At 36.6% G+C, this 25,710-nt stretch overlaps 1 protein-coding gene across 6 annotated transcripts in view; it reads right to left on the reverse strand.

The window, feature by feature from the left end:
• MGA (MAX dimerization protein MGA) overlaps positions 1-25,710 on the reverse strand; it is a gene marked incomplete at its 5' end in the record, with an annotated part of 89,319 nt that overhangs the window by 6,226 nt on the left and 57,383 nt on the right. Inside the window, 10 exons of one of the 6 annotated variants that reach the window (XM_079698841.1) lie at positions 2,125-2,176; positions 4,914-5,044; positions 7,994-9,504; positions 9,686-9,976; positions 13,262-13,888; positions 15,553-15,700; positions 18,081-18,598; positions 19,915-19,987; positions 20,602-20,778; positions 22,021-22,247. In XM_079698841.1, coding sequence (XP_079554967.1) covers positions 2,125-2,176; positions 4,914-5,044; positions 7,994-9,504; positions 9,686-9,976; positions 13,262-13,888; positions 15,553-15,700; positions 18,081-18,598; positions 19,915-19,987; positions 20,602-20,778; positions 22,021-22,247 — 3,755 coding nt within the window. Of the gene's footprint in view, positions 1-2,124; positions 2,177-4,913; positions 5,045-7,990; positions 9,505-9,685; positions 9,977-13,261; positions 13,889-15,552; positions 15,848-18,080; positions 18,599-19,914; positions 19,988-20,601; positions 20,779-22,020; positions 22,248-25,710 lie in introns of all 6 variants that reach the window. The other 5 variants (XM_079698840.1, XM_079698839.1, XM_079698843.1 and 2 more) reach the window with 5 other exon arrangements.

A 25,710-nucleotide genomic window follows, 5' to 3' on the forward strand; every position in this document is an offset into this window, starting at 1 on the left:
GAGGGGATCTATAAAAAAGCTCATCTGTATAATTTATTATTAAAACTTGTTTTCATGACACAAATTGTATGGAAAACTTTAACAAAATCTTGATTAGTGGAAAACGAGTTGAAAATTTTTTTTTGTAAATACTCTAAGACCCTTTACAATTTGGGAAAGGGTCAACTGCCTCTCTTCCTAAATCACTGTTCTCTCCAACCATTCCAAAGTGCTAGAAGTTTCCTAAACACACTACAATCCCACACCTCCATGCCATTACACAGGCTGTTGCCTGCACCTAACCCCTTCCACCCCCGCTTCATAACTTAACATTTAAAACTCAGGCTTTGCATTTTTTAGGAAAGTCTTTCTTGACCTCAGGATGCCTTAGGCTTCCTTTCTCTCTTATTTATTCTACTTCCATTTTTAAAGTTACTTACTATAAAGAAGTAAAAGACGCATACAGGATTTAAAATATAAATATGTAAAGATCTTATAATGAAAAGCAACTGTATCTTGTACCTACAACTGGATCCTCAAAAACAACCACTTTTTGATTCTTTTAGTGGCTTTTTCTGGTTCTTAAGTCTCTATATATATCCTAAGTTAAAAATAGTAACATACGCTTATTCTTTTCATTTTTCAATACAACCTATTTACTTCCTGCTATGCAGAAAAGGATTTAGCTCACCACTCTCTTGCATCTCACCATCCATCTTCCTAATACAGATATATCATTAATTTTAGTTCTTCTATTGATCCCTTTGCAACTTGAATATAATTCTATCTCCGTTTCTCATTTCATCAACAATAGTGTCTCTTTGTAAAATGAGGATATCAGTACTCATATCCTTCCCTTCATTTCTTCTTCCCTCTTTTACCTCCCAACTTGTCATTTGTACTTACTCACTTTTCAAGACTGAAAATTAAGTCTTACATACTTTATTCATGGATTTTAAAAGTTTAAAAAAATCATTAACAGTGACCAACCTATTATGACAATATGAATATTAATCATACCAAGTGAGTAATAATTACATTTCCTGTCTTTTACAGTTTCTTGGTTTTGTGTATGTGTGTCCCCCCCATCCTTGATGTTTCTAATTGCCTTTATTTTCTTGACACTGTTTACTTTTATCATAGTAACAGTGGTACCATATCATGGGGTATGAAAGTACCCCCAAACTCTTCTACAAAATCATTGTCTTTCTAAAGTTAAAAACTCATTGTACATTAGTATAGTGTGGGAGAATCAAAGATACAACCAGATAGAACTAAAATTAATACTAAGTTTAAATACACCAATATACTAAAAATAATTTGCATGTAATAATAATGGTACAAAACAATGGACTGTGTAAATAGCTACTGTGAAAATTCTTACATCTCAAAAATGTTTTAGGATGTCCAATGAAAAAATAAAAATTGTGATACATGCAAAATAATTATGGCCCTGCAAACATGTATCATATGCTCCCCCAAATCAAACCAAACTCAAACTAATCACCCAGTAGTTTTTCAAAGGACCTGAATACCACCCTCCATCTCAACCCAATCTCATCATTTTTATCTCTTAAATTAAGAAGACAGAATAACAAGTGGAAAATGGTTAAACAACTGCACTCTCTTCCATTCTTAGTGTTAGTTAGGATAAAGAGAAAACCTTCCTTAATTATGGTACTATGATATCCTACACTGAGTACATTAAGAAAATCAAAGAAGGTTTATAATTTCATGGCTCCCTGAATTGCTAGCCATTACTTCAGATAATAACTAATTTTTTAGATCACCAGAAAAATCAGGAGCCTAAATAAGAAAGAATGCTAGCCTGTTTCACGTCATATCATTACATTATAGGATTAGTTTTCAAATAAGCACATCAGTTTTCATAAACTCCATACCCATTTTAATTCCTCTAAATTATTCTATCAACTGAGGGTGGGGGGCAGTAGACAACTGAGAAGGGAAAAAAAAGCATTAATAGTATAATTTCATTAAGGGGAAAAAAGCTGATTATATTAACTCACTGGTAAAAATGGCCCTGAAAAAAGGCATAGCTAATACAGCTAATGTTGTTTTAACCCTAAGGACAAATGTTATCAATTTTATTAAATGAGTAATTATCATTAAACATACTGTAAATACCTTTCGACTCTTTTCAGCAGCCTTCTCATCTGTAGTGATATGCGTACGGCACCTAGATGAAGACAGTATTTTCCAATTCTTATTGAAATTCAGTAATCTAATACCTATTTCATAGCTATATTAAACCAAACCATCCCAAATTGTCTAAATTGTAAGCAGCTTCTTTTCCCCATGGTCCGATAAGTGGCAATATGACTTATTCAACAATATGCTTTTTTCTCAAATAAAAGTGTCCCAATAGACCCTAAAACTGCAAATTACTTTTTTTCAATTGTGAAATATTTCAAACATATAAAACTGTACAAACAAAATACACAATCAACATCCAGGTATCTGTCACTAAGCTTGAGAAATAAAACATCACCAAAATATGGGCACATTCATCACCTTCCTTCCTTCTCGTAAGTAAATGCTCGCAAACTGAGTTTACCATGCACATCTTTACAGTTTTACTCTCCTAGGATGTACTGATTCATCCCTAAACAGAAGATATTATGTAGCATTTTAAACTTATACGTAGTGTATCTTTCTTCAACTGATTTGTCTCATTCAGCACTGCATGTGAGATATGTTGATACATCTAGTTCAATCATTTTAACTGCTATATAGTATTCCAAACTGTTGAATTTTTCAAAATTTGTTTTAGAATGTTAGTAGTTATTTAGGTTGTATCCAAATTTTCACAATGGCAAATTTTCACAATGGCTGCAATGGACAATCCCACACATGACCCCCTGTACATGTGTGTGAGCCTTTCTAGGATGTATACCTAGGAGTGGAACTGCTGGATGGAAGAAATGCATGCACATCTTCAACTGTAGTCATGTCATACTGCTCTCCAAAGTGGTTATAACTTATACTCCCACCTGCAGTGTAACTTATACTTCCCATTGCTCCACACCTAGACAACAGTACTATCAGAAATCTCGATTTATACCAATCTTATGGGTATAAATTGGTAAAGTCACTGTGGTTTCATCTGCATTTCCCACTTCGCCTTCCAATGCCAGGGGTGGAGGTTCGACCCCTGGTTGGGGAGCTAAGATCCCACATACCTCGGGGCCAAAAAACCAAAACATAAAACAGAAGCAATATTGTAACAAACTCAATGAAGACTTTAAAAATGTTCCACATCAAAAAAAAAAAAATCTTAAAAAAAAATTTTTTTTGCATTTCCCTAATTACTTGTGAGGTAGAACAAATCCGCATGTTTACTGGCAGTCTTTGTGAGTTGCCCATGATATCCATTACTTACTTTTCTACTGGATCTTTTTCTTACTGACTCGTAAGAATTATTTTATATGCTTGATACTAATCTTCTGTCAAACACATATTGCAAATATTTTCCTTACAGTCTGAAATTGCCTTTTCACTGACAGAAATTTTTAAAATTTTAACAATCTGCTCCTTTACAGTTATGTGTTGGTTATTCTTGGCCCTTTATTATTCCAGTCCATTAAGATGGTATCTCTCTGTTTACTGAATTCTTCTTTTTTTTTTTAAATAAATTTTATTTCTTTATTGGTTGATTGATTGCTGTGTTGGGTCTTCGCTGCTGTGCGCAGGCTTTCTCTAGTTGCGGTGAGTGGGGGCTACTCTTCCTTGCTGTGGCTTCTCTTATTGTGGAGCACGGACTTCAGTAGTTGCGGTGCAGGGGCTTAGTTGCTCCGCAGCATGTGGGATCTTCCCGGAAGAGGGACTGAACCTGTGTCCCCTGCACTTGCAGGTGGATTCTTAACCAATGCACCACCAGGGAAGTCCCTATTGAATTCTTCTTCAATGTCTTTCAATAACATTTTATAAAAGTCTTGCACAACTTGTGTTAATAATCCCAAACAGCTTTTTCGTATTTTTAATTACGTTTTTTTGCTTGTTGCTATTGTTTAGGAACTCGATTTTAGTATACTCAACTTACATCCTGCAATACTGCTGAACTTAAGTCTAAGTAAGTTTTTAAGAGATTTAAATTCTTTCAGTCTTAACCAGGAGGCAATTGAAGTACCTTCCAAATAACCCTGGAGTGAAGAAAAATACTACCCTACAGCCCTCCTTAGACTTTCTCACTAGGAATGAAGAATTACTCTTTCTTAACTCATTGCTACTTCAGGTAGCTGATGACCTAACAGGTTGAAAAGCACAATGTCTGGCACAAAATAACAACTCTTACCTTCTTTCCCTTCTTTCTCTCACACCCCAGTTCCTAATCAATACAAGGCTTACTTAGAACATTTTTTTCTAAGGCATCATGCTCTCTGTATTTTCATCTCATCAGCTGAACAGCTATGAAAATTTTTCTAACTGTATTGACCTATTCAACTAGCAAAGTAACCAAATTTAGAATTTAATGCCATATTCTTAAAAGAACTAATCTTTGTTGAATAGTCCACTTGTATCAGTTATGTTAGTTATTTCATACATTATCTCATTTAATACTTTAAATGGGGGCATTTTCTTCATTTCATAGGTAAAGACTCTAAGATTCAGAGAGATTACAGACTTGCCCAAGATTAAACAGCCACAAACTAGCAAAACCAGTATTTTAATACCAATGTATCAGGCTCCAAAAGCATATGTTATTCACATTTATATACTGCCTCCTAGCAATAACAAGGCAAGTTAATTACGTCTGAATTCCAGCTTCTCTCCTCATCTACTACTAAGAAAAAAGCTAGAGAAATAAAGGAACCATGTCAGTTACCCAGAACTCCTGAATAGAACATTGAGTTTTGCTTATGGTCATAAAACTACAACAACAAAAAACAACAATCCAAAGAGAAGTAACAACTTACAGCTGTTTGAAAGTCTGTGCATGGGCAGCTGTGGTCTTCATGTGGACAACATTAACTTCCTCCGGGAGCTCTTCTACAGTCTCAATGTCCACCTGCTCTTCATCATCCTCAATGTATTCTACACAGTTATTCTGAAATACAGCATTTCAACAGTAAATAAAGTATTGGGAAGCAAGCACACCTAAACTTTTCAACTGAAAGCTCCCCTTATAAAGCCAACCAGTGCCAAACACTGATCTTAAACCATGAGTACTGATAATCCTACACTTGTTAATCATAAAATGGAATTAAGTCATAAAGACAACATATGGTTAGAGCTAACTACCAAGAACTACATTATAAATCACAGATATATATTAAAAAGACATCATTAGACTGAAGAGACAGAGTCCCCAAAGGGCTGTATTGATGCTTCAGTGTTATTTCTAGTGGACAAAATTCAGGTACAGGTATGTTAAAGCTGCATAAATCTTAATATTAAATAGCAGTAAAACAGAATTTGGTGAGGGAGAAGGTAGAAAGAAAAATTCAGATTCTAGTTTAAGAGTGCTTCATGGTTAATCCCATATTAAACACCCACAGAAACATATTCAAGGCAGATATGGAAACAGATTATAGCCCAGTCTTCTAAGTCTCTCAACCCTACAGAATGAGTGCTTTTGAAGAATTTCAGATACCAAAAGAAGCCTAGGCTTGTGCTTATTATACCAAAATATGAGTCAATCAGTAAGCATTTATTGAGCACCCACCACAGAAACTCACTGTATAATTATAACAGTAGACTATATGGATTATGGGATATGCAGATACTTTTAAGTCCACCTTTAAAAGTAGTGTTTACTATGCCAGAAACCAAACAGAGAATACATTATCTACAATTGTACTGTGCCAGAGAGGCACAACTCAAAATGAAGCATCCCAATCACCTTATTAATTCTTTGTTTAAACTTGCTGGAAAAACGACTTACCCCAAATTACAGGCTCCCTAAGGCTAAAGGACATAAATGATGCAAGCCATCATTTATGATCCCCAATTTAAGCATCATCTAAATAATGTGTATTAAATGTAAACAATGGATATTAAAATTAACTTTAGGAAGCTAAATCAACAGAACCCCAAGGGTTTGAATAGTAATGTAGGTAGATGCTTTGCCATATTTAAACTGAAGAACGTGTACTGCGTGGCTTTAATTGCAGGCTTTATAAATAATATCCAATAAACTTCATCAGGGAAGACTTAAAAAGGCTACTCACAACTTTCCTTACACTATTCCAATACAATGCTAATCACAGGTATAAAGCTATCATAGGTGTCAGACATACACATAAATACAATGTAGAATTTAGATTTGAATGCCCTTACTTTTAAAAGGCCAGTCTACCTGTCAGATTCCCTATTAGGAAATTCAAGCAATGCCACGCTGTATGACTAAGACACACTAAAGGTTCCATTAAGTCAGTTCTACTGATAGCAATAGTTTTCACTGATTTTAAAGCTGGACTGTTTTTGACCTGTGGTTGCCAAGGGGGAGGAGGCGTGGGGAAGGGATGGATTGGGAGTTTGGGATTAGCAGATGCAAACTATATATAGAATGGATAAAAAACAAGGTCCTACTGTATAGCACAGGGAACTATATTCAATATCCTGTAATAAACCATAATGGAAAATTTTTTTAACTAAAATTAAAATAAAGTTGGACTGTTTTTGGTCTGATGCTTACCTAGGCTGACTTACAATGAAAGACCCTGCAAAAAGTGCAAGAAGATCTGCAATCTAACTCCTAAACTACCTACAGATATAAGTCCTCAAAAAGGATTAGGTTATAGATAGAATGTGAGGCAAATGCGTATAGAATCATCCAACTGTAGAGCTAGATCCTCATTTTATAAATGAGACAGGTGAGGTACAGAAATAACCAACATGGGAACGTTAGAATATTTAAACATTTTAGAGGTTTAAAATATGAATCTTTTTGCTATATTTTATCTCCGTAAGGCATTTAGTTAGGCATTAACAGAGAAGGACCAGGTAACACAGAGAATGAATGAATCTCAAGGAAGTGAGATTCTAAAACTGCCACGCATGACAATCATTGTATTATCTGCTCCTGAAGAGAGGGACACAATTTAGATTTCAAGGCACCCCACAGGCAGCTGGCTATCACCTCCTTATGTTTTACATCAGACCCCAGGTCAGGGGTCAGCAAACCACAGCCTGCCATCTGTTTTTGTAAATAAAGTTTTACTGGAACACAGCCACACTCATTCACTTACTATTGCTTATGGCTGCTTTCACTCTACAATAGCAATTGAGTAGTTGCAAGAGCAAGTCATCTAGCCTGCAAAGTCTAAAATATTTACAATCTGGCCCTTTACAAAAAAAGTTTGCCCAACTCCTGCCCTATATCATATCTGACTCTCAGTTACTTAGTTCAGCAAATACAACCCTAAATAAAAGTCTAAAAGATGGCTTCAGAAAAATAAAAATATAAATTAGAAAGGTCAAATTACAAAGGAAGATGACCAAAGTTCAGAATACAAATTCCAGACACTATTTAATTTTAGGAGATGATTAAAAACAACTTTAGGCAGGGTTACATTAAAATATTAAATAGTATTTTTCGTTTCTCTCCAAAAAGAAAAACATCTCTATAAATGCAGATAGATAAATTATCTTCCAGTTCTAAGGCTGCCTATTCCCTGTTTCTTATATATATCTACCAGATAAGCTACAATCACTTCACATACAAAATGTCAAAGAAACTGAGACTGAATGGGAGTAGTGGTTTCAGACTTTTTCTTTAAAAAAACCTAATTTGATAGGGACTCTCAAGCATCTATCCCCCTAAGGCTTAAGTCAGCCTTCCTATAATATCAGACAAGCCTCAAAGCTCAATATAAGCTCAATAAATGTTACCTGACTGACACAGCCCAAAAACTACAAAGTCATTTAATCATGATCTAAACCTAGGCATCCAAATCAATGTATCAGGTCTTAGTGATCTTCTGGAAAAACTACTGTCTCTAATGAATCATTTAAATTCTTGAGATTTCAGTCATAACAAAAATGGGCTCACCACCTTTTCTACATCATCAACCTCCTCACTCTGGTAGTCAGAAACAACATCCACAATCTCATCAATAGAATCATCGGTTTTCTCATTCTCATCTTCCTCATCATCCTCTTCCAAATCCAAAACAGTGAAGTCAGCACTGCTTCTCCCACCCTTCTTCTCTTGCTTTGGTTTTATCTGTTCTCCTGATAGCAGTAAGTGACCTTGAAAACGTCCTTCCCCTCTGCTCCCTTTGGTAGCTCTCCTAGGAACAATGGAGAAGGCTGCAGGACTAGAAATCCTACTCCAAGAATCACATTCAGTTTTTAAAATTCTGGCATTCTCAGTAGTTCCACTTTTTCCAAGTAAATCAGAGATGCCGTGTTCTTGTTGAAACACATCTGAATGTTCCTGACAAGTTTCTGTTTCTTTAATTAACCGCTCATCTGTCTCTTTCTTGCATTCTTGTGAAGTTCTAACACATTTCTGGGTCAAAGGGCCCTTTAGGTGTTTTCTCCACCTCTCCCTAATGCTGTCCTTCTCCAGAGAATCTCCACATCCCTTCTCCTTGGCCTCTGGCTTTGGATTAGATTGCTGCTCCACAACTCTGCTCCCTGAAAATTCAAGTTTACTTTCTTCTTTACAGATAATTGGAAATTCATTTGATTTTTCCCCTGGATTGTCTAAGCCTTTCTGCTGTTCCACTTTCACATCAAGTTTTTTAAGCTGCACATTACTCACACTTTGGACTGTCATATTACTGGCTCTTCCAGAAATGGTCTTAACTTCCAGAACAGTCAGCTTTTCTTTGGAACTGTTATGATTCCTAATCCCATACTCTTCATCAACATTTTTATAGTCTTCACCTGTGTGTGAGCCAGTGCTATAGGCATGCTGAGAAGGTTTAACAGTTGCAGGACCTTCTTCTGTAAGGGATTCTTCATCTAAATGATCACCCCCATCTTCCAAAGAATCATTCAGAGTTTCTTCTGAAACAGTAGCTCCTGAGTTTTGCTTTATTATATTAGCCTCAGGGTCCATAGCTTCTCCTCCTGACTGTAGGGCCTTCTTAGTTTCCTGTTCTCGTTTTAAAAAGCTTGTTTCATCTTTCTGGTCTGCATTCTGAGATTCTCTTTTCATCTGAAGTGAAGCAACATGCTGAAGAATGGAGCTGGGAACAGGCTTTTGTCCTGGGAGCTGCAACAAGGCAAAACTACCAGACTGGAGAGGAATAAGACTGGCTGTACCAACAGGCTGCCCTCCTGAACTATAGGTTATTTTGGTTTCAGAGCCTGTTTTGCTTGCAAAGTTTTGTGGTTCAGGAGGGGAAATCCTCAGAGTCAATGTACCAGACTGAGACACAAAACTAGGTCCAGAAGAAAGCAATGATGGTGCCTGAGTGATAACATTCATTGCTGGAGAAGACCCAACAGCCTGAATTACAGGATTCATAACAGAGAAAGAGGAGGACGAAGCAGAAGACGGTGGAGTCTCTGAAGGTTTGGAAGGAGTGGGTAACCGGATTCCCATCACAGATCCTGGTAAGAAAAAGAACATTTTAAATCACCACTGCCCAAATCAAGACTTCCAAAGTATGCATTTCTTTTCTAACAGGTGATTCCAAGACACTAAGAAGACCAATCCTGGTGTATTAACATACCATATGACCAAATGATTCAAGAAAAGAGAAACTTATAAGAAATATCTCTAATTTTATACCTGGGTTCCGAAACATGACAGGCTGTAAGTTGGGCTGGGTATTAGAGCCGCGAAGCTGATGCAAAGGGAGGAGCTGGACAATCTGCCCATTAGGGTGCCTGAACAGGTTCATTCCACTTGGGCTCCTAACAGGCTGCAAGACCATCCGATGTCCCTGAAGTTGTGTGTTTGGGACAGGTCTAAGAGTAGGAGAACCCTGCTGCACTGGAATCAACAACAATCGAGGTCCAGCACGTTTCACTGTGTTAGGAGAGACCTGTGGAGTAGCCACTGGAATCTGAGGAGCATTTTCTGAAAAACAGGAAATGGGGAACATAGTATCAGAATTTCCCTTTAATACTTGGGAAAAAATAATTATGACATAGGATCTAACCATGCTACAAATAACTTCTACTTTAAACTACAGAGTTGGTAAAATCCTGTATGTCCATGATACACTACTTACTAGTCTTATGGCTGAGAACAATTTACTTTAAACCTAAGTATTAACCAGACATTGCAGGCCTTACATTTAGATTCGTAAAAAAGAAAGTATCAATTGTCAAGAGGTGCATTTAAAGAGATAACACTTCTGCCTAATGAAAAACATGGCCTCTTAAGCTGGGTCTCATTAAAGTTCAAGATAAAATTCTCTTGTTCAACTTAAAAATTCAGGCTGTTAACACTTAATAGACTTATGACTTAGTTTCACAGGTCTTACTCAAGTAAGAAAAAGTCAAGGACTAAAAATTACAAGGTACTAAAAACTTCTTGGCTTGTAAAATTCACTGATAAGTAAGCAAAGCATAAAGATTTGTGGAAATTATTTTTCAAAAGGAAAAAAAAATACATACCCCCAAAAAATGGAATGAAATTAAGAGACATCAAAGAAGCAGGGAAATAAAGCCTGGTTAGGAAGAGGCAAAAGATAATTTTAAAACAAACAGAAAAAGCAGAAATTTAATGCAGAAGATGTGAATTAAAAGAGATTTCAAAATATTAATTGTACCTGAAGATTCACTTTAATGTTTGGAAGAAAATACTAAGGACATGGAAAAAAATAATATGAGTAATCTACAGCTAGGTTTTTGGTCACAGGAATAAAGGGGTAGGAATAACATAATAGTAAGCATAAATGAAAGTGGTCTAACATCACCATTCAAATTACTGAACTTCTTTAACATTATTATTTCCAATTACTACATTTTTTAAAAACACTATTAAATAAAATTTTTCATCAGTTTGTCACTAAATATAAAAATCAACAAGCCAAACAAAACAAAGGTTTTAATATGTGATATTCTATCAGATAGGTACTCTGCCCAAAAAACATATCAAATTTCTAAAACAAAGTGAAGCTCCTAAGATTTACATGACAAATTATATACAGAAGATCCATGACTACTTTTGAAAATGAAATAAAACACAAAGACCAAACTGTTCATGAAAAAAAGTGTGCAACTTAAAAAAAAGTCATCTATCTTATGTGAATTAAGAAACATGTTAAAGCATTCTTAATTTCCTGAACATTTCTATTCACATTAAGTTTTAGAGAGTGATTCAAAACCAAATAACTCCAAAAGCAGCCTTTAATACACACACTAAATATGTGATTATTTATTAATAAGTGTGACAGGGGAAGAAGGGAAAGACAAAAAGAAGGAAAGTCAAATGAAAAAGTCAGAGTTGTATAAATCCCAAAGTTGGGATCTACTTTATGAACCTATAACAAAATTATACACTTCCTTAGAATTTGGCAGTGATTTGAGTCAGCTCCATTTATAAAAGAGCAGGTAGGAATATCTGTTAACATTAGTATTTCCTCAAGTAGTATTACAGAAGACACTTTTAGGTGGTAGGTGGATATAGAATAACACCATATCACACTGTCAGCATTTTAATCTTTTGATTAAAATATAGAAGAAATTACCAGTCTTTGATATTATGTCTTTAATATTATGCCAGCATTTTCTAACTTTCTTCATTAACAGAAAGGGCAAGCCACATGTTAAGAACTTACAGTAGCTGGCTTGTATTTGATACTTTTTATTATTGTTTCAGTGTATTTATTTATGAGGCTACCCTCTATTTTGGCAAGTAATGTGGGTTTCCAATAACAGTAATACTGCTCCTTTTAAAAGTACATTTAAGTGAACAAATGACTGGATTTAAATAAAAATATTATGTCAATTGTATGATAGTACAAATGGGAATCAGAACAAAATACCTGAATGTATGTTCCAAGTGATTGAAATCTGAGAGACAATGAACTACAAAAGGTAAACTGTTTTACAGTTTCATGACAGAATTAAAAATATAAAGAAAGGTTAGAATCCATGATTTAGAAGACATGACCAGTTAAAATATGACAAGATATGAACCTTGAGATTCAAGAGGAAATCAAAACAGCTTCATCAACAACTATCTTACTTTTGAAATTATATATTAGCCATTTTTGGTATGTTTATTTACATGAAGTAGCAAAAGACAATAAATTTGATACTGTCATCCACTTTTCCTTTCAACAGCACTTCAATTTATAAATCACTTCTTTCCTAAAATATCAAGAGGGATTTGGACCATGCCCCTAAAGACAAAAGTATTTCGTAGGAAAACTATCAGTTACCAAGACAGAACTGCTGTTGGCTATTTTATTCCCCCTTAAATCCTGCAAAGTCTTTCACACTCTTTTCCACAGTAATTCCTCTTAGAGTCTACTAAGAGAACAACTTGCTTTAGCTGGTTGAATTAAGATACAAAAATTACCAAAGTGTTGAACTATTCCTATTTCAAATTCACTTAAACTAAGCCAACAAGAGAAAAAATTTCATTTTAACTATAAACTTAACATATAAAATATCAGAGTCCAGAACAAAGAAATATGCCTCCTTACTTCTATTTCAATCAGTTTACATATAGTAATTAAGCAGGAGAATAATGTCAGTAGTATATAGGAGTTGGGCTGATTCATAAATGATTTTTACTAAGAAAGAGGACCTAGAATTTTAATCTTAAGCAAGGAGGAGAGAGAAAGGGCCCTTAGCTTGGCTGCAGCAAAAGCAGAAGCCCTCCAATCTTTTTAAAATATAAAGTAGCAGCCCTACCACCCCCAAAAGAGGGAACAACTACATATGGTTCCCTCCTCAGAGATATGCGCCCCCAGCTCTCAGCACACAACAGGTCGCACTTCCTCCTGTGCCCACCTTAACGCTGCTCTACTGGCTCAGAGTTCCACTCCCATATGCAGTATCCTTCAGCCAGCATTTCCATTCTAATGTTTTTGAATATCGTTAATCTCCTGAAGAAATCTCTAGCCCCATTAAACCATCTGTCAAGGCTGTTTATCTCTAAAGTACCAGTTACAGGTTTTATTAGCGCTCTGGTTACAAAATTGCATGAATTTTCAGTGATTGTCCTAACTCTATATTTACCACAAGCTCTATTATTTTCAGTGTTCAGTTTTGCAGAATGTAATGATTTTTAGGAATATATGTATCATGTTATAGCAGAAACACCTGATATATCTATAATCCTATCAAAACCACAAAGTTATATAAACAGCTGTCAGTAAACCAGCTTGTAACATCTAGGCCTTACCTGGTCTCTGGCTCACTGGTGGACTCCCATCAATTCCTGAGAGTATAATGGGAACAGAGCTCAGAGATGAAGTTGGTGTGGTCACCATGGAGGAAGATGCAGCTGTGGTCACCACGACTATGGAGGTGGAGGCAGTGGAAGCAACAGGAAGAGTTATGGTTGGAGGAGATGCTACCAAAGACTTAGGAAAAGCAACTGAAGCCACAGGGGTAGTTATCCCAGTCGTTTTGATAAGGTTCACAGTGGCTGTAGACTGGGTAGGTGTTACAAGGGTGCTGGTATTAGTTTCAGAGACCTCAACAACCCCTGCAGTGGTGGCACCAGAAGAATAAGTAGTTTCCTTAGTTCCCACGTCAGAAATAGCAGTCACAGGTGTCACAGCAGTAACATTCTCTAAAAACACTTGAGGGGTGGTAGTAGTGACAGCAGCAGTCACAGGACTGCACACCTGAACTGGCTCAGAAGAAACCACAGGTGTGACGACCATTACTGGAGAAGGTCTGATACTGAACTTCTGTGGCCCTGTTAGGGGTTGGGGTGTGCTAACTCCAGGTATCTTCTGCTGCAGGGCTCCAACTTTACTCATCACAAACTGTGTGAACACACCACCAGGAGAGGGTCGAGCCGCTGCAAATAAAAATTTGCTGGTCAAAAATCTTCAGTTCTCATATTTTATCCTTGTAGTGATTGTGTTTATCAACATTTATTGTGCACCACTGGGTCAATTTCTTACAGATGTTAAGAAATTTCTTACCTGCATTACACATGCCAATTTCCACCCACAGAAATCAAACATACCCCTCCACCCAAACCAAACCTTTAAAATTCTAACTTTAACAAAGGGATTGAAATTGGGTGTTCCTTCTGAAATTCTTTTGGTTATGCAATATAATCAAATTGCCAGGACACTAAAAAGACAGTACAGCAGCACACAACTTCATCACCTAAAACAGATGAAGAGACTGTGCTCCTCCTCATTAGGACGCCCATACCCTTTCTCTCCGGGTGTGTATTTCTGCCTAGCTTCCAACTTAATAAACTGTTTCTCTGTGTGCTCTCTGAATGAATGGATAAAAACAGATGAAGAAAGTAAGAAGTTGAAACTGTATTCCTAATTCTAATTTTAAAACAATTTTCCACCACTTCCTCCTGTCCCAGCACCTCCACCTCTTTATTGCTGTCCTTTTACAAGACAGTAAAGTTTTGCATTTTTCTAAAATGTATAAAGACATTTTTAAAAAGAGGGCAGGGGGGGCTTCCCTGGTGGCGCAATGGTTGAGAGTCCGCCTGCCAATGCAGGGGACACAGGTTCGTGCCCCGGTCCGGGAATATTCCACATGCCCTGGAGCGGCTAGGCCCGTGAGCCATGGCCGCTGAGCCTGCGTGTCCGGAGCCTGCGCTCCACAACAGGAGAGGCCACAACAGTGAGAGGCCCGCGTACCGCAAAAAAAAAAAAAAAAAAAAAGAGGGCAGGATAAGACTATCTTTTTTTTAAATCACCAATTAAAGCTACTTTTTAAGAAAGAGGTAAAATGGGTTCTTTTTAAGGCAAGGCCTATCCTCCATCTTCACACAACTCCAGCATTTGGCCAGAGATTTCAATTTCCTATTAGAGGAATAAAAATAGAGCAAACGACATTTTTACTTAACATTCCTAAATAGATCTGAAACAACAAAAAGAGGAATCCAATAAACCAACTGCATATACTCTCAATGCTAAAACACAAATGATTTCAAGAAGGTAATTTTTTACAGACTCTAGCACTGCAATGTTAAACAAATGAGGTTTTTACTCACAGAACAGGGATGAATATAATAAAGCACTGTTTCCAAAATTATATTTTACAAGAGCCTTCTACTCTAAGCCTAATACTAACTCAACCCACTTTGATTGTGCTAGCTCCTTGGTTTCATTTAGTTCAAGAAACATACATATGACTGGTACCAAAAACACCAGTCCTCATAGGAAAAATAGTAAATTAGGGAAAGTATTTAAGAATACATCTTCCCTTTTGAAAAACAAAATTAAAAACCTAAGTCTTTTCTACATTAATAAAACCAGTCTAAAAGTCTGGAAATAACTGTAAAACTAACTTGAATTCAGTTCATCTAGTATTGTAGGTCATCAGAAGAGTTACTAAAAAATTAAAAAATTCAGGCAAGATAGACATCAAGAAAAAAAATAATGCCAACTTCTGTATTTCTCTAAGTTTTACAACCCCCGTATCTGTATCCACTGGCCCAGCACCAGGTTACAACCCTTTGGAAAACATATATACAGTCCAACTTACCAATTGGTCTTTTCGCTGGGACAAATGCCTTCAGATTCTTCCCAGGGCGATTTGTAGCGCTGGAGGAGGATGCCGTTTTGGAATTGGATGTTGAAGGCAACAGGGTACGTGGTTTCCTGGATGCAGCCACCTTGGCATTGGATGCTACCTTGGAGATGACAGTACTGAGGGTTGAGAGGTCCAGGACTGAGGGTCGCAACCTGCCTGTGATATAAGCAGCTAGCCTATTGGCTGGATGCAATGCCCCCATCTGTCCCAATAGCAACTTAGCCTGCGGGTAACTCTTACCATTAACCTGAAACAAGTGGCAAAGAGAAATTCTGTAAAGATAAAATTCTCTTGCTAACTCATCTCCCTTGACAAGGGTTTCATTTTTACAAGGTTTTAAAAGTCTTTTTCAGATTTAAAGGGAAAAAGAAATGGACTTTTTCCATTTGGTATAATCTGAGTATTTAGGAGATGAAAAAAAATGTTGTCATCTGATACTCTGAACTAATCTCATCTCCTTCATTTTGGTAGTTTGGAAACAGAGAATCTTAGAAACTCATCATACCTGCATCCTAGATATGTGGAAGATACAGTCAAATCTAAGGAACCATCCAATTGTTTTACTTGTCAACATGCAACTCTGGTTAAGCTATTAACAATCATCAGCAAAAAAAATGAGTAACTGTGTTCCATGAAATCTCTCTGACAAGACCAGTGGCATGATGAACCCTTCTCATAAGCATCCTTCATATTTGAAAAATATATGGTGAGTCTACTTTAACTTATGAGAAAGCCACTGTTACAAATACCTAAGCCACAAAGTCACCTTAGTTTTCAATTTTCAAAAAAACTCAACTTTGAAGATAACTGTCTTCATCTTTTGGACAAAACTTGGACTCAAGATAAATGCTAGTTGAAACTCATAGTAATTTTTAAAACTATCAATAAATTGTCAGAAGAAAGTGAATCAATGAATGAGGTAAAGATTTTTCTCTACTGCCTGAGTTGACAGACCACCCCATCTTAGGCCTGAGAATCATTTTAAAAAAAAGAAAACAAAAACCTCCCAAGTTCCTTACCCAAGTTCTCTATGTCATATTGCTAAGTGACTAGAGGAGATATCCTTTCCTGTCTCTCTTTTCCATCATTTAAAGGGATGAGGGAGTGGAGTGAGGTGGGGAAAATCCTACTCTCTAAATTAATAGGGAACTGGTGAGAATAGCTACACCAAGCTTCTCTCTAAGACACAAAATTACTCTTTGCTACTTAAGTAAAATTGTTATTATTTCCAGAAAGATCAGGAATATCTTTGCCCCATGTTTGATACAAAGAATAGGATCTTTCCATCCTAAAGTAAACTTTACTATATAGTCTTCCAGGCTCTGTGGAGTCTGGATCAGATACCCCTATCTGCTCCTTTGGGATTTGCTCTGAACACTACTCACCAGCTCCCCCAAAGCATATCTTATGTCAGTGGCCTGACTGCTTATGCAGGTTCATATTTTACGGTGGCTTTCTGAGTCCTAGACAGGAGAACACAAAATTTCTATGACTGTATCTGAGGGGCGTCTAGTCTCACTAGAAATGATCTCAGGTAAGTCTCTGTTCTCAAAGTATCAATCAATAAATGAAACAAGGAGAAAACACTCTTCTCATCATTAAGAGTGTAAGAAATACCAACAGAAGCAGTTACATAGCAACTGCAACAGGAAGTTTTTAATTAAGTAGATCAGTCGTAACAATGGAACAGTCCTTAGCCCAGAGAAGCAGTTGAGCTAGTAAAAGTCAAGTAACCTTAGCAATAAAGTCAGACACTACCCCACATTTGGTACTATGATATAAAAGTGCATTTGATATGTCACTGAACAAAAAGAGAGAAGCTTTTTGACTGTGACTACATTTTACCTCAGAACTTTTCTTTCCAAAGGATTTTCTAATGCCAGTATAATTTTACTAATATACCTGCCTGAATTACTTAACAGCAAGGATATAGATATTTGCCCTACAACAATGATTAGACTGCAAAAACTCTATGAATCAAATAAAGAAAAAATAAGTAAATTGTGGCTCAATTTTTTTTAAATTTATGTATTTGAATAACACCATTCTAAATTAAAATTTTCTCCCAAGTTTCCAAACATATACTGCCTATCTTAAAAGTCAGTTTCACCTTGTTTTATTTTAAAAGCTGTCTGCTAATAATAATCCCAAGAACTAGACTGAATCCCTCACTATCCTTGCTTGACTGTCAAAATATCACTGCAGCCCAGGTAATACAGTTTAAGAGCAACTTTCTAGGAAGACTAGAAAGAAACCTATAAGCCAATACAGTACTCTACCTTTCTGTTTGTAAATGTGCCAAAAATTCACCCTAGGTATGCATCTAACCTAGGCCTATTACAAAAAGAGATAATGATTTTGTCACCCAGTTCCCAGGAAATGTGAAGATAAGTAATATAAGGCCCACAAAGGGTTCTGAAAAATCAAGGTGCTACCTAAGTATAAAAAGGTGCTACATCCAGATTAAAGATAATTCTCACCTGGATAAGCCCAGATGTGCTTGAACTGGGTTTACGTTTATAGGCCACAAGCTTCCCTGCAGGAGAAAGCCCTGCATAAAAGGGCAGACCTTTGCCTCCATGTAATCTCTCCCTCACTGAATCCAGGGCATCTGTCTGCACAGGAGAGATATCATCCATTTTCCCAGGGGATAATGGACCGTCAGGAGTCTCTGATCCAGATTTCTCAGCCATATCATCTTGGTCTTGACATGATGGCATAGAGATTTTCACACGAGAAGAATAAACAGGAGGATTCTTTTCACCCCGGCTCTTTCGCTGAGAAGCCAACTCAATGATGAAGCTGCCCACCTTAAGTGACTGTGGCATGTTGCTATTGATGTGCTGCGATAAGATGCTCAAAATCTTGTTCCGGTCCTCCTCCCAGTTGCAGTCTGAGATGATTTCTATCAGTTTGGTGGGACCGCCAGGTGACCTCTGATGCACATAGGAGGTAGAAGAGGATTCCCCTTCATTGCAGGAAGACTTCCAGCTCTTTTCTGATAAAGGATTGAAAGATATTTCTGTATCACAGAATTTTGTACTGAACTTTGAAAAATTTTTATTTTTCCTGAGTTCTCAGAAAGTGCCAGGGGCATAGAAATTCAACAGCTGCCCAGTGTCCCATTCCCATGTACTTTCAGTGGTAATTTGACACTCATAATTTGGGAATTTTCCATGAAAAAAAAAGATTCCAGAGAATCAGACTATAAAATCTTCACTATTCTGCTCACTGGGCTCTCAATAAAAGGGAGTCCCTCTTAAGACTGCTCTAAAAAGCCATTAACTATTACATAAGAAAGTGTTACCTTGCAAACAAAGTATATAACCAAGGTTAGGCTTGTTTGGGATAGTGTACTTGCTATCCATATAGGCAAAGCAAAGATACTTGCAAGATGCTTTGTAATATGTGATGGGTAGAGTCAACCCTAAAGAACAGCAGCAAGAGAGATGGTGTTTGGTTTAAAAAAAAAAAAAAAAGTGAGCTCTACCTCTAGTTTCCACTGCAAATACTTCTGAATTACTTCTGTACCTCTAGATATGATTACTCCACTTCTACATTTTATGCAAAACCACTCAAGTGTGTTTATATTCATGGTAACATATTAACTAAATGTATATTCACTAGCTAGATTTCTATAGCAGAATCTCCCAACCAATGTGCTATAGTTACAGATATGTCAGGATACAGATCCCCTCAGCCTTCAGGGTGGTCATGCTAATAGGTAGCTTCCTCCACTTGCCCCGGTGTGCTAGCAACATTACCATTTCTTGTGTTTATCATGCCATTAAAAAAAAGTTAGGAGGCACTGCTGCTTAAATGTCTGAAGTTTTAAAGAGCAAAACCAAAAACAAATAGTTAACTCCCTAGACACTACCCTTCACCATAGTAATTCTGGCAGTAGCCTTTACTAGATAAATCAGCGATACTCCTTCCTTTCTCCCTCTGTATTTCTCCAACTGTGGCAACTATTGAGAACCCCAGGGAAAATTGCAGTAGCTAATGATGCCAATATTGCTGAGGTTTTTATATAAAGAAGTTTAAAAAAAAAAATCACTGACTTCATCCTAAATGTTTCTTGCAACAACATACCATATCAACACCAACAAACTGTATTTCTTAGAACAGGAGTGATAAACACAGCAATTAATTGGAAAAAAACTTATCTATCATCTCTATTTTTAGCAAAAACTAGAAACAGGGTAGGTAGACATGCTCTGGATTGGTAGCTTTGATTTCCCCCCATTATTAGTATAATACACACCTATATAATATAAATACTATCAAATGATAAGACCTAGTTTTCATTCTGACCTTGTGATTTATCAGAATCGTCCTCCAGGTCACAGGTGATTGGTTTCAAGGGCTGCTGTTCAGAATCCGGCTCCTGACAAAGAGAGTAACACAGAAAATACTTCAATTCAACACATATTTAATATCAATAGAGACTAGGACATGAGAATTAAATTTCTCAAGGAAGCCTAAAACGGTAGAAAGGTTAAAGTGCTCAAAGAACATCTTCACATCCACATGCACAGCTGCATTACTATCATATTATACAACCATAAAAACAAGTAGTCTTGCTGTTTAATGTCCTTGACAGTGACTGAGTTACCAAGAAAGAATTAACAGTGCACTTTATAGTGTAATTCTAGTAAAGAAGGAAAAATATTTAATGTTTAATGAAACAAGTTTCAGTTATTTAGAAAATTCACCGATGTGGAAAGATGCAAATACTAATAATCACATTAATTAAAACCAAAAATGTTTAAACTTTTATAAGTTACTCCAACATCAGAAAGAATAATACTTTTAATGACCTTAAGGGAATATTCTCTAGAATAGGCATGCAGAGAAACATATAAATTGATAGACAAATTATGTAAACCTTCTCTGCCCGTTCAGAATTATTTCAAATTATTCCGATAGTAATGCAAATTCTAATACCAGCAACAGGGAATCGGAGGTTAAAAAGAAAAATCTATGCAATAAGTGATTCACCTTTACACTACAGTTCTCAGGACTAGAATGACATGAGCCCTGCTGCTGAAACGATGGGGATGGTGATGGTGATGGTTGTCTCTGTTCCTCTTGTTTTCGTTCATACACTCGAACTCGGGCACAAGTCATCATACTTTCAAAGTACAAGTAGACTGGATCCTTGTCTTCTTCCCGAATCTGTAAGTTTCATACAACAAAACATTCCAAACACTGGGGAAAAAAGTCTCTGGGACTCCCAAAGGAAAAGGATGTTTAATCTTTGCTTCTATTACAACACTTAAAAAAATTTAATGCAAACTTTAAAGTTAAATAGTACAATTACAGTTTGTATGTGCTGAATCTTGGGGCCATTAGAAAGGATCTGGTTCTCTTTCAAGAAAATTCAGCACACCAGAGCAGTGCTTCTCAAATTATCTGCAGCGAAGGATAAATTTCTTAATTACCTGTCACACACAGACTGATACTTTTGTAAAATAAATTACCAGAAAAACAAAGGCCAGGTTTTGCAGTATTAGATTTAATAGATAAAAATTTCTCTATCAACTTGTAGCAAAAGTTTCTAAACATCTACTCTCATTTTCTAAACTTATTTCATCACAGACTAATAACAAGCAGTTATGGATCAGCACTGTACGAGGCCACACTGAATAGCACTGCACTAAAAGATCTTCAATTTAATAGACTGTAAAGACTGAAATGGATTTATTAATAATCAGAAATGCTTAAGCTATTAACACAAGGGAAGCATCAGCTCTTTTACCTATCATCTTCACCTGGTCATGCAAATGTTATTTTAAATCTTGAACTTTACTGTATATAAAGAAATTTGCTTTAAAAAGATCACAGTTATTTTTTAAAACTTCTTCCTAATGCTTTTCTAATAACGTGTACTACATACATCTTAATCACTCAATATTCTATACTACAGGAATAAGAGTACCTTTTGCAAGTCATGTTTAAAAAAAAAAAGGCCCATCTTTATATGATCCTTCTAAAGAGAGATTTGGCTATCTTTAAGAATTACAGTAATCCTGCACAGTTCCACTTACACACCTTTTCGTCAACAGTAAATACTACAGTACTACATGATCCTCAGTTGGCTGAATCCACACATGCAGAATTATGGACATAGAGGGTTAACTGTAACGTCATATGCAGACTTTTGACTGCACAGAGGGTCCACACTCTTAACCCCTGTGTTGTTCAAGGGTCAACCATACTACTATTCACTCTACTTTTAATGACATTTTTTAAGTGCCATCAATTAAACTGACTAAATCAGAAAGGGAGATGGCTTGCAGACACATTACCTGAAAGCACCATGATTCACAGAATACAAACCAAAAATCTGGTTCAAACCCACCAACTTTACAAATGATTTTTGTAACTTTCAGTAAAAGATGTTAACACCAAGCTTACCACAGGATTGGGTTTGGGAGTATATGCCCTTGCAGGTTTAATTCCAGTGAGCAGTTTGCCCTTTACAGTAGTAGATAAAACTTCTGGCTGAGGCAACAACAATGGTTTCATAGGCTCAATGACAGAAGGCGTTGGGATATAAACTGGCTCTGGATCTACTTCACCTTCTACTTTCACCCATAATGGGTAATGTCGAACAGGCTGTTCAGGCTCTGTTTCACATATAGCTTAACAAAAAGAAGGGTAAGATTGTTAGATGCCTTTGGCAACAAAAGTTCACTGAGGCATTGCCAAAACAAAATATGCTCCCTCATAAAAAGCACCAACTCATTAAAATAATCAAACAGATGCCCCCTAAGAAAACCTTTAGTTGCCCTCATGCACCTTATTAATTCATTCATCTATTAACCAAATATTTGTTGAATACCTATTATAAATCAGATACTGTTTTAGACACTAGAGTGAAAACAGCTATGACTAAAACAAAGTTCTTGCCTTCACAAAGTTTATAATCCATAGGAGAAAACAAACTAATAAACATATAGTATCAAGTAAAAAGAGCATCATTGAACAATATAGCTGGGTAAATAAAGGATGAAGAGTTAACAAGAGATGCCATTATATTTAACATGGTCAGAAGAGACTTCCTCTAGTATCTTGGAAAGGTAATCATTCTATACTACAGTTTTTAATTTTACAAATAACAAGTATTTATTGAACCTTACTATGTACAGACTCTAAGCACTTAATATGTTTTAAATCATGTAACTGTAACAATAGTCCTTGAGGTATTATTATTCCCATTTTGCAGAAGCTGAGGTTCAGGCAAGTCCATCAGTAAGAGGCAAAAGCAGGATCAAACCCAGTCAATCTGGCTCCAGAGCTGTTACTGTTGCCTTCTGATGACAAATTCTATTCAAAAGTTAGCCTGAACTCAGCACAGGAGCAAAAATACATTTAATACAAAAGCAATGAAACCTGACTGAGATGAAATCATACTATCAACAAGTTCTACAGAAAGGAAAACATGCATTGATTATTTAACCAAATTAAATGGAGAATCTAGGTTAATAGGCTGCTGGCTTTATTCTTTTTTTTTTTTTTTCGTTACGCGGGCCTCTCACTGCTGTGGCCTCTCCCGTTGTGGAGCACAGGCTCCGGACGCGCAGGCTCAGCGGCCATGGCTCACGGGCCTAGCCGCTCCGCGGCATGTGGGATCTTCCCGAACCTGGGCACGAACCCCTGTCCCCTGCATCGGCAGGCGGACTCTCAACCACTGCGCCACCAGGGAAGCCCTGCTGGCTTTATTCTTAAAGCAAACTGCCCAATCCCATCAAGAAGACAGAAAAGCAAACCTTGTTTTTTGAATTTCAATGGTCAGTGCTCTGAGAGGATGTAGCTGACTCTGAACCAAAGACCCAAAATCTATGCCTAAAGTCACATAAAATGTGACCACGCAGCAATTGACACTTAATCAGACACTTAATCTTTTATAACAAAGCAGTATCCAAACTGCTACCTGATTTCATAAGAAGTACATCTGCTCTGAACATTAAGACCCAACTAGTAAAGAACAATTTTGCCCAAAAGTCTCCTAAGGCTAACATCATTCAGAGCATAATCACAAAATACTGAATAAAGGCTTAAAATAGGGACGAAAAAACCTTCAGAGCTAGAATGTGATTGGGCCAATTAATTAGCTACTTAGCAGTCTCTGTTATCCAAATTTTATAACTTAGCTTATTTATCACATAATTCACAAAGGCTGGTAAGACCCCAGTATTCATTCATGTATTCAAATATTTAAATGTTCACTATGTATCAGACTTTGTAGATACAGTAATGAACAAAACTGACAAAAACCCCTGCCTTTATGGAGCTTACATTTAAATTGGAGGGAAGAGGGTAAGACAGGCAATAAACAAGACAAATAATGAAAATATGTTGGATTTTGATAAGTGCTTATGAGAAAAAACAAAGCAGAGAGAAGTAAACAGTATGTTTAGGGAGTATGTCTTTTGAGGGGAGTGTTGCAATTTTGAAAAGGGTAACCAGGGGGACTTCCCTGGCAGTCCAGTGGTTAAGACTTTGCCTTCCAATGCAGGGGGTGCAGGTTCAATCCCTGGTCAGGGAACTATGATCCCACATGCCTCATGGCCAAAAAAACCCCCAAAACATAAAACAGAAGCAATATTGTAACAAATAAAGACTTAAAAAAAACAAAGTCCACATCAAAAAAAAAAAAAAAAAAACTCTTAAAAGTAATAATAGCAATAATAAAAGGGTAACCAGGGATGACCTTACAATGAAGGTGGTGTATATAGAGCCTCTACCACTCATTTGGTTAAAGCTTTATTGTCTAGTTTTATGAATTATTTCACACACATATTAATTCTACTACAAAAATAAAAGCCTTCAGGCAGGTCAAGTACTATTGTCTTACCTCTCTTAATCATCTTTCAACGATTTTCTAAGCCTCCATAAACTAATGTTTATAATAAGTACAGAACCCTTCTCATCTTTTTTTCTTTTGAAAACAATAGCTCCTAGATATACAATACTTCAGAAGAAACCCTCTTAAAATGTCTGAAAACATCCTAATTCCTCATAGGGAATCAAAGACAACTCTAAAGTTTCAATTGTGGGTAAGAGGGAAAATGGAGGTTCCAATAAATAGGAGAGTTCACAAAACCTACTGAATTGAGTTCTGTTTAGGACATGTAAGACGGAGTGACAGCAACATAACCAAGTAGGGTAAGCAATAAAAATTAGGACTGTCATTGTCAGAGACTACACCTGAAGCCATGAAAATGGTCAGACTCCACACAAGGGCCAAAACAACAGTCCACTTCCTCACACTACATTAGCCCACTGTCCACTTGATTCCTTTACACAGCCTAGAATACAAGATAGAGCACTTCTCTGCTCCCCTCACAATACACTAGAGATACTCGTACCCCTTCATCTGAAACCCAGATAAAGGGAGCTGGCAAAGGCAGGATAAGGGGAGAACCAGAGTAGCATATATTCACAGAAACCAAGAACAGAAACCTGTTTCAAGAAAGAATTAATATCCCCTCATCTCTATTCAAATGCCTTCTAAAATACACTATCTTCCCAAGGTTCCCTAGCGTTATCACTCTGTCTTCTGAGTTCTCGATAAGTCTTTTGTTCATGACACTTAAAACATATGGCACTTTTGTTACTGTGGCACTTAAAATTACCATAAATATATATCTACATGATTACCATATACCTGTTTCATCAAACTGACAGTAACCTTTTACAGACAGACTTAGAAACTAATTATCTATATCTTAACTCCTCTCACTCCTAGCAGTGCCCAGCATACTTGTTCCATAAATGAAGTGTTAGACATGCAAGTCCAAGAAAACTGCTGTGCTAATAATCAGCATACTATATTCATCTCCCTCCTATTTTGAAGACATTTTCAAACTTTTTATTGTGAAATATAATACCCATAAAGGGCAGAAACAATGTATATACACCTTAATACATATTAACAAATATATTGTACAACCATGTAAACACTCTACAGATTAAGAAATGAAATACTGCCATAAACCCCAGAAGCCTTTACATGCTTTTCTCAGTCATAGTCCTTCCCACAAGGGACTCACTTAAATGACAGCCAACTCCCTGCTTTCCTTTTTTAACACCAAACATCGC

This window comes from Hyperoodon ampullatus, assembly GCF_949752795.1.
Source record: "Hyperoodon ampullatus genome assembly, chromosome: 3".
Taxonomy (NCBI): Eukaryota; Metazoa; Chordata; class Mammalia; order Artiodactyla; family Ziphiidae; genus Hyperoodon; species Hyperoodon ampullatus.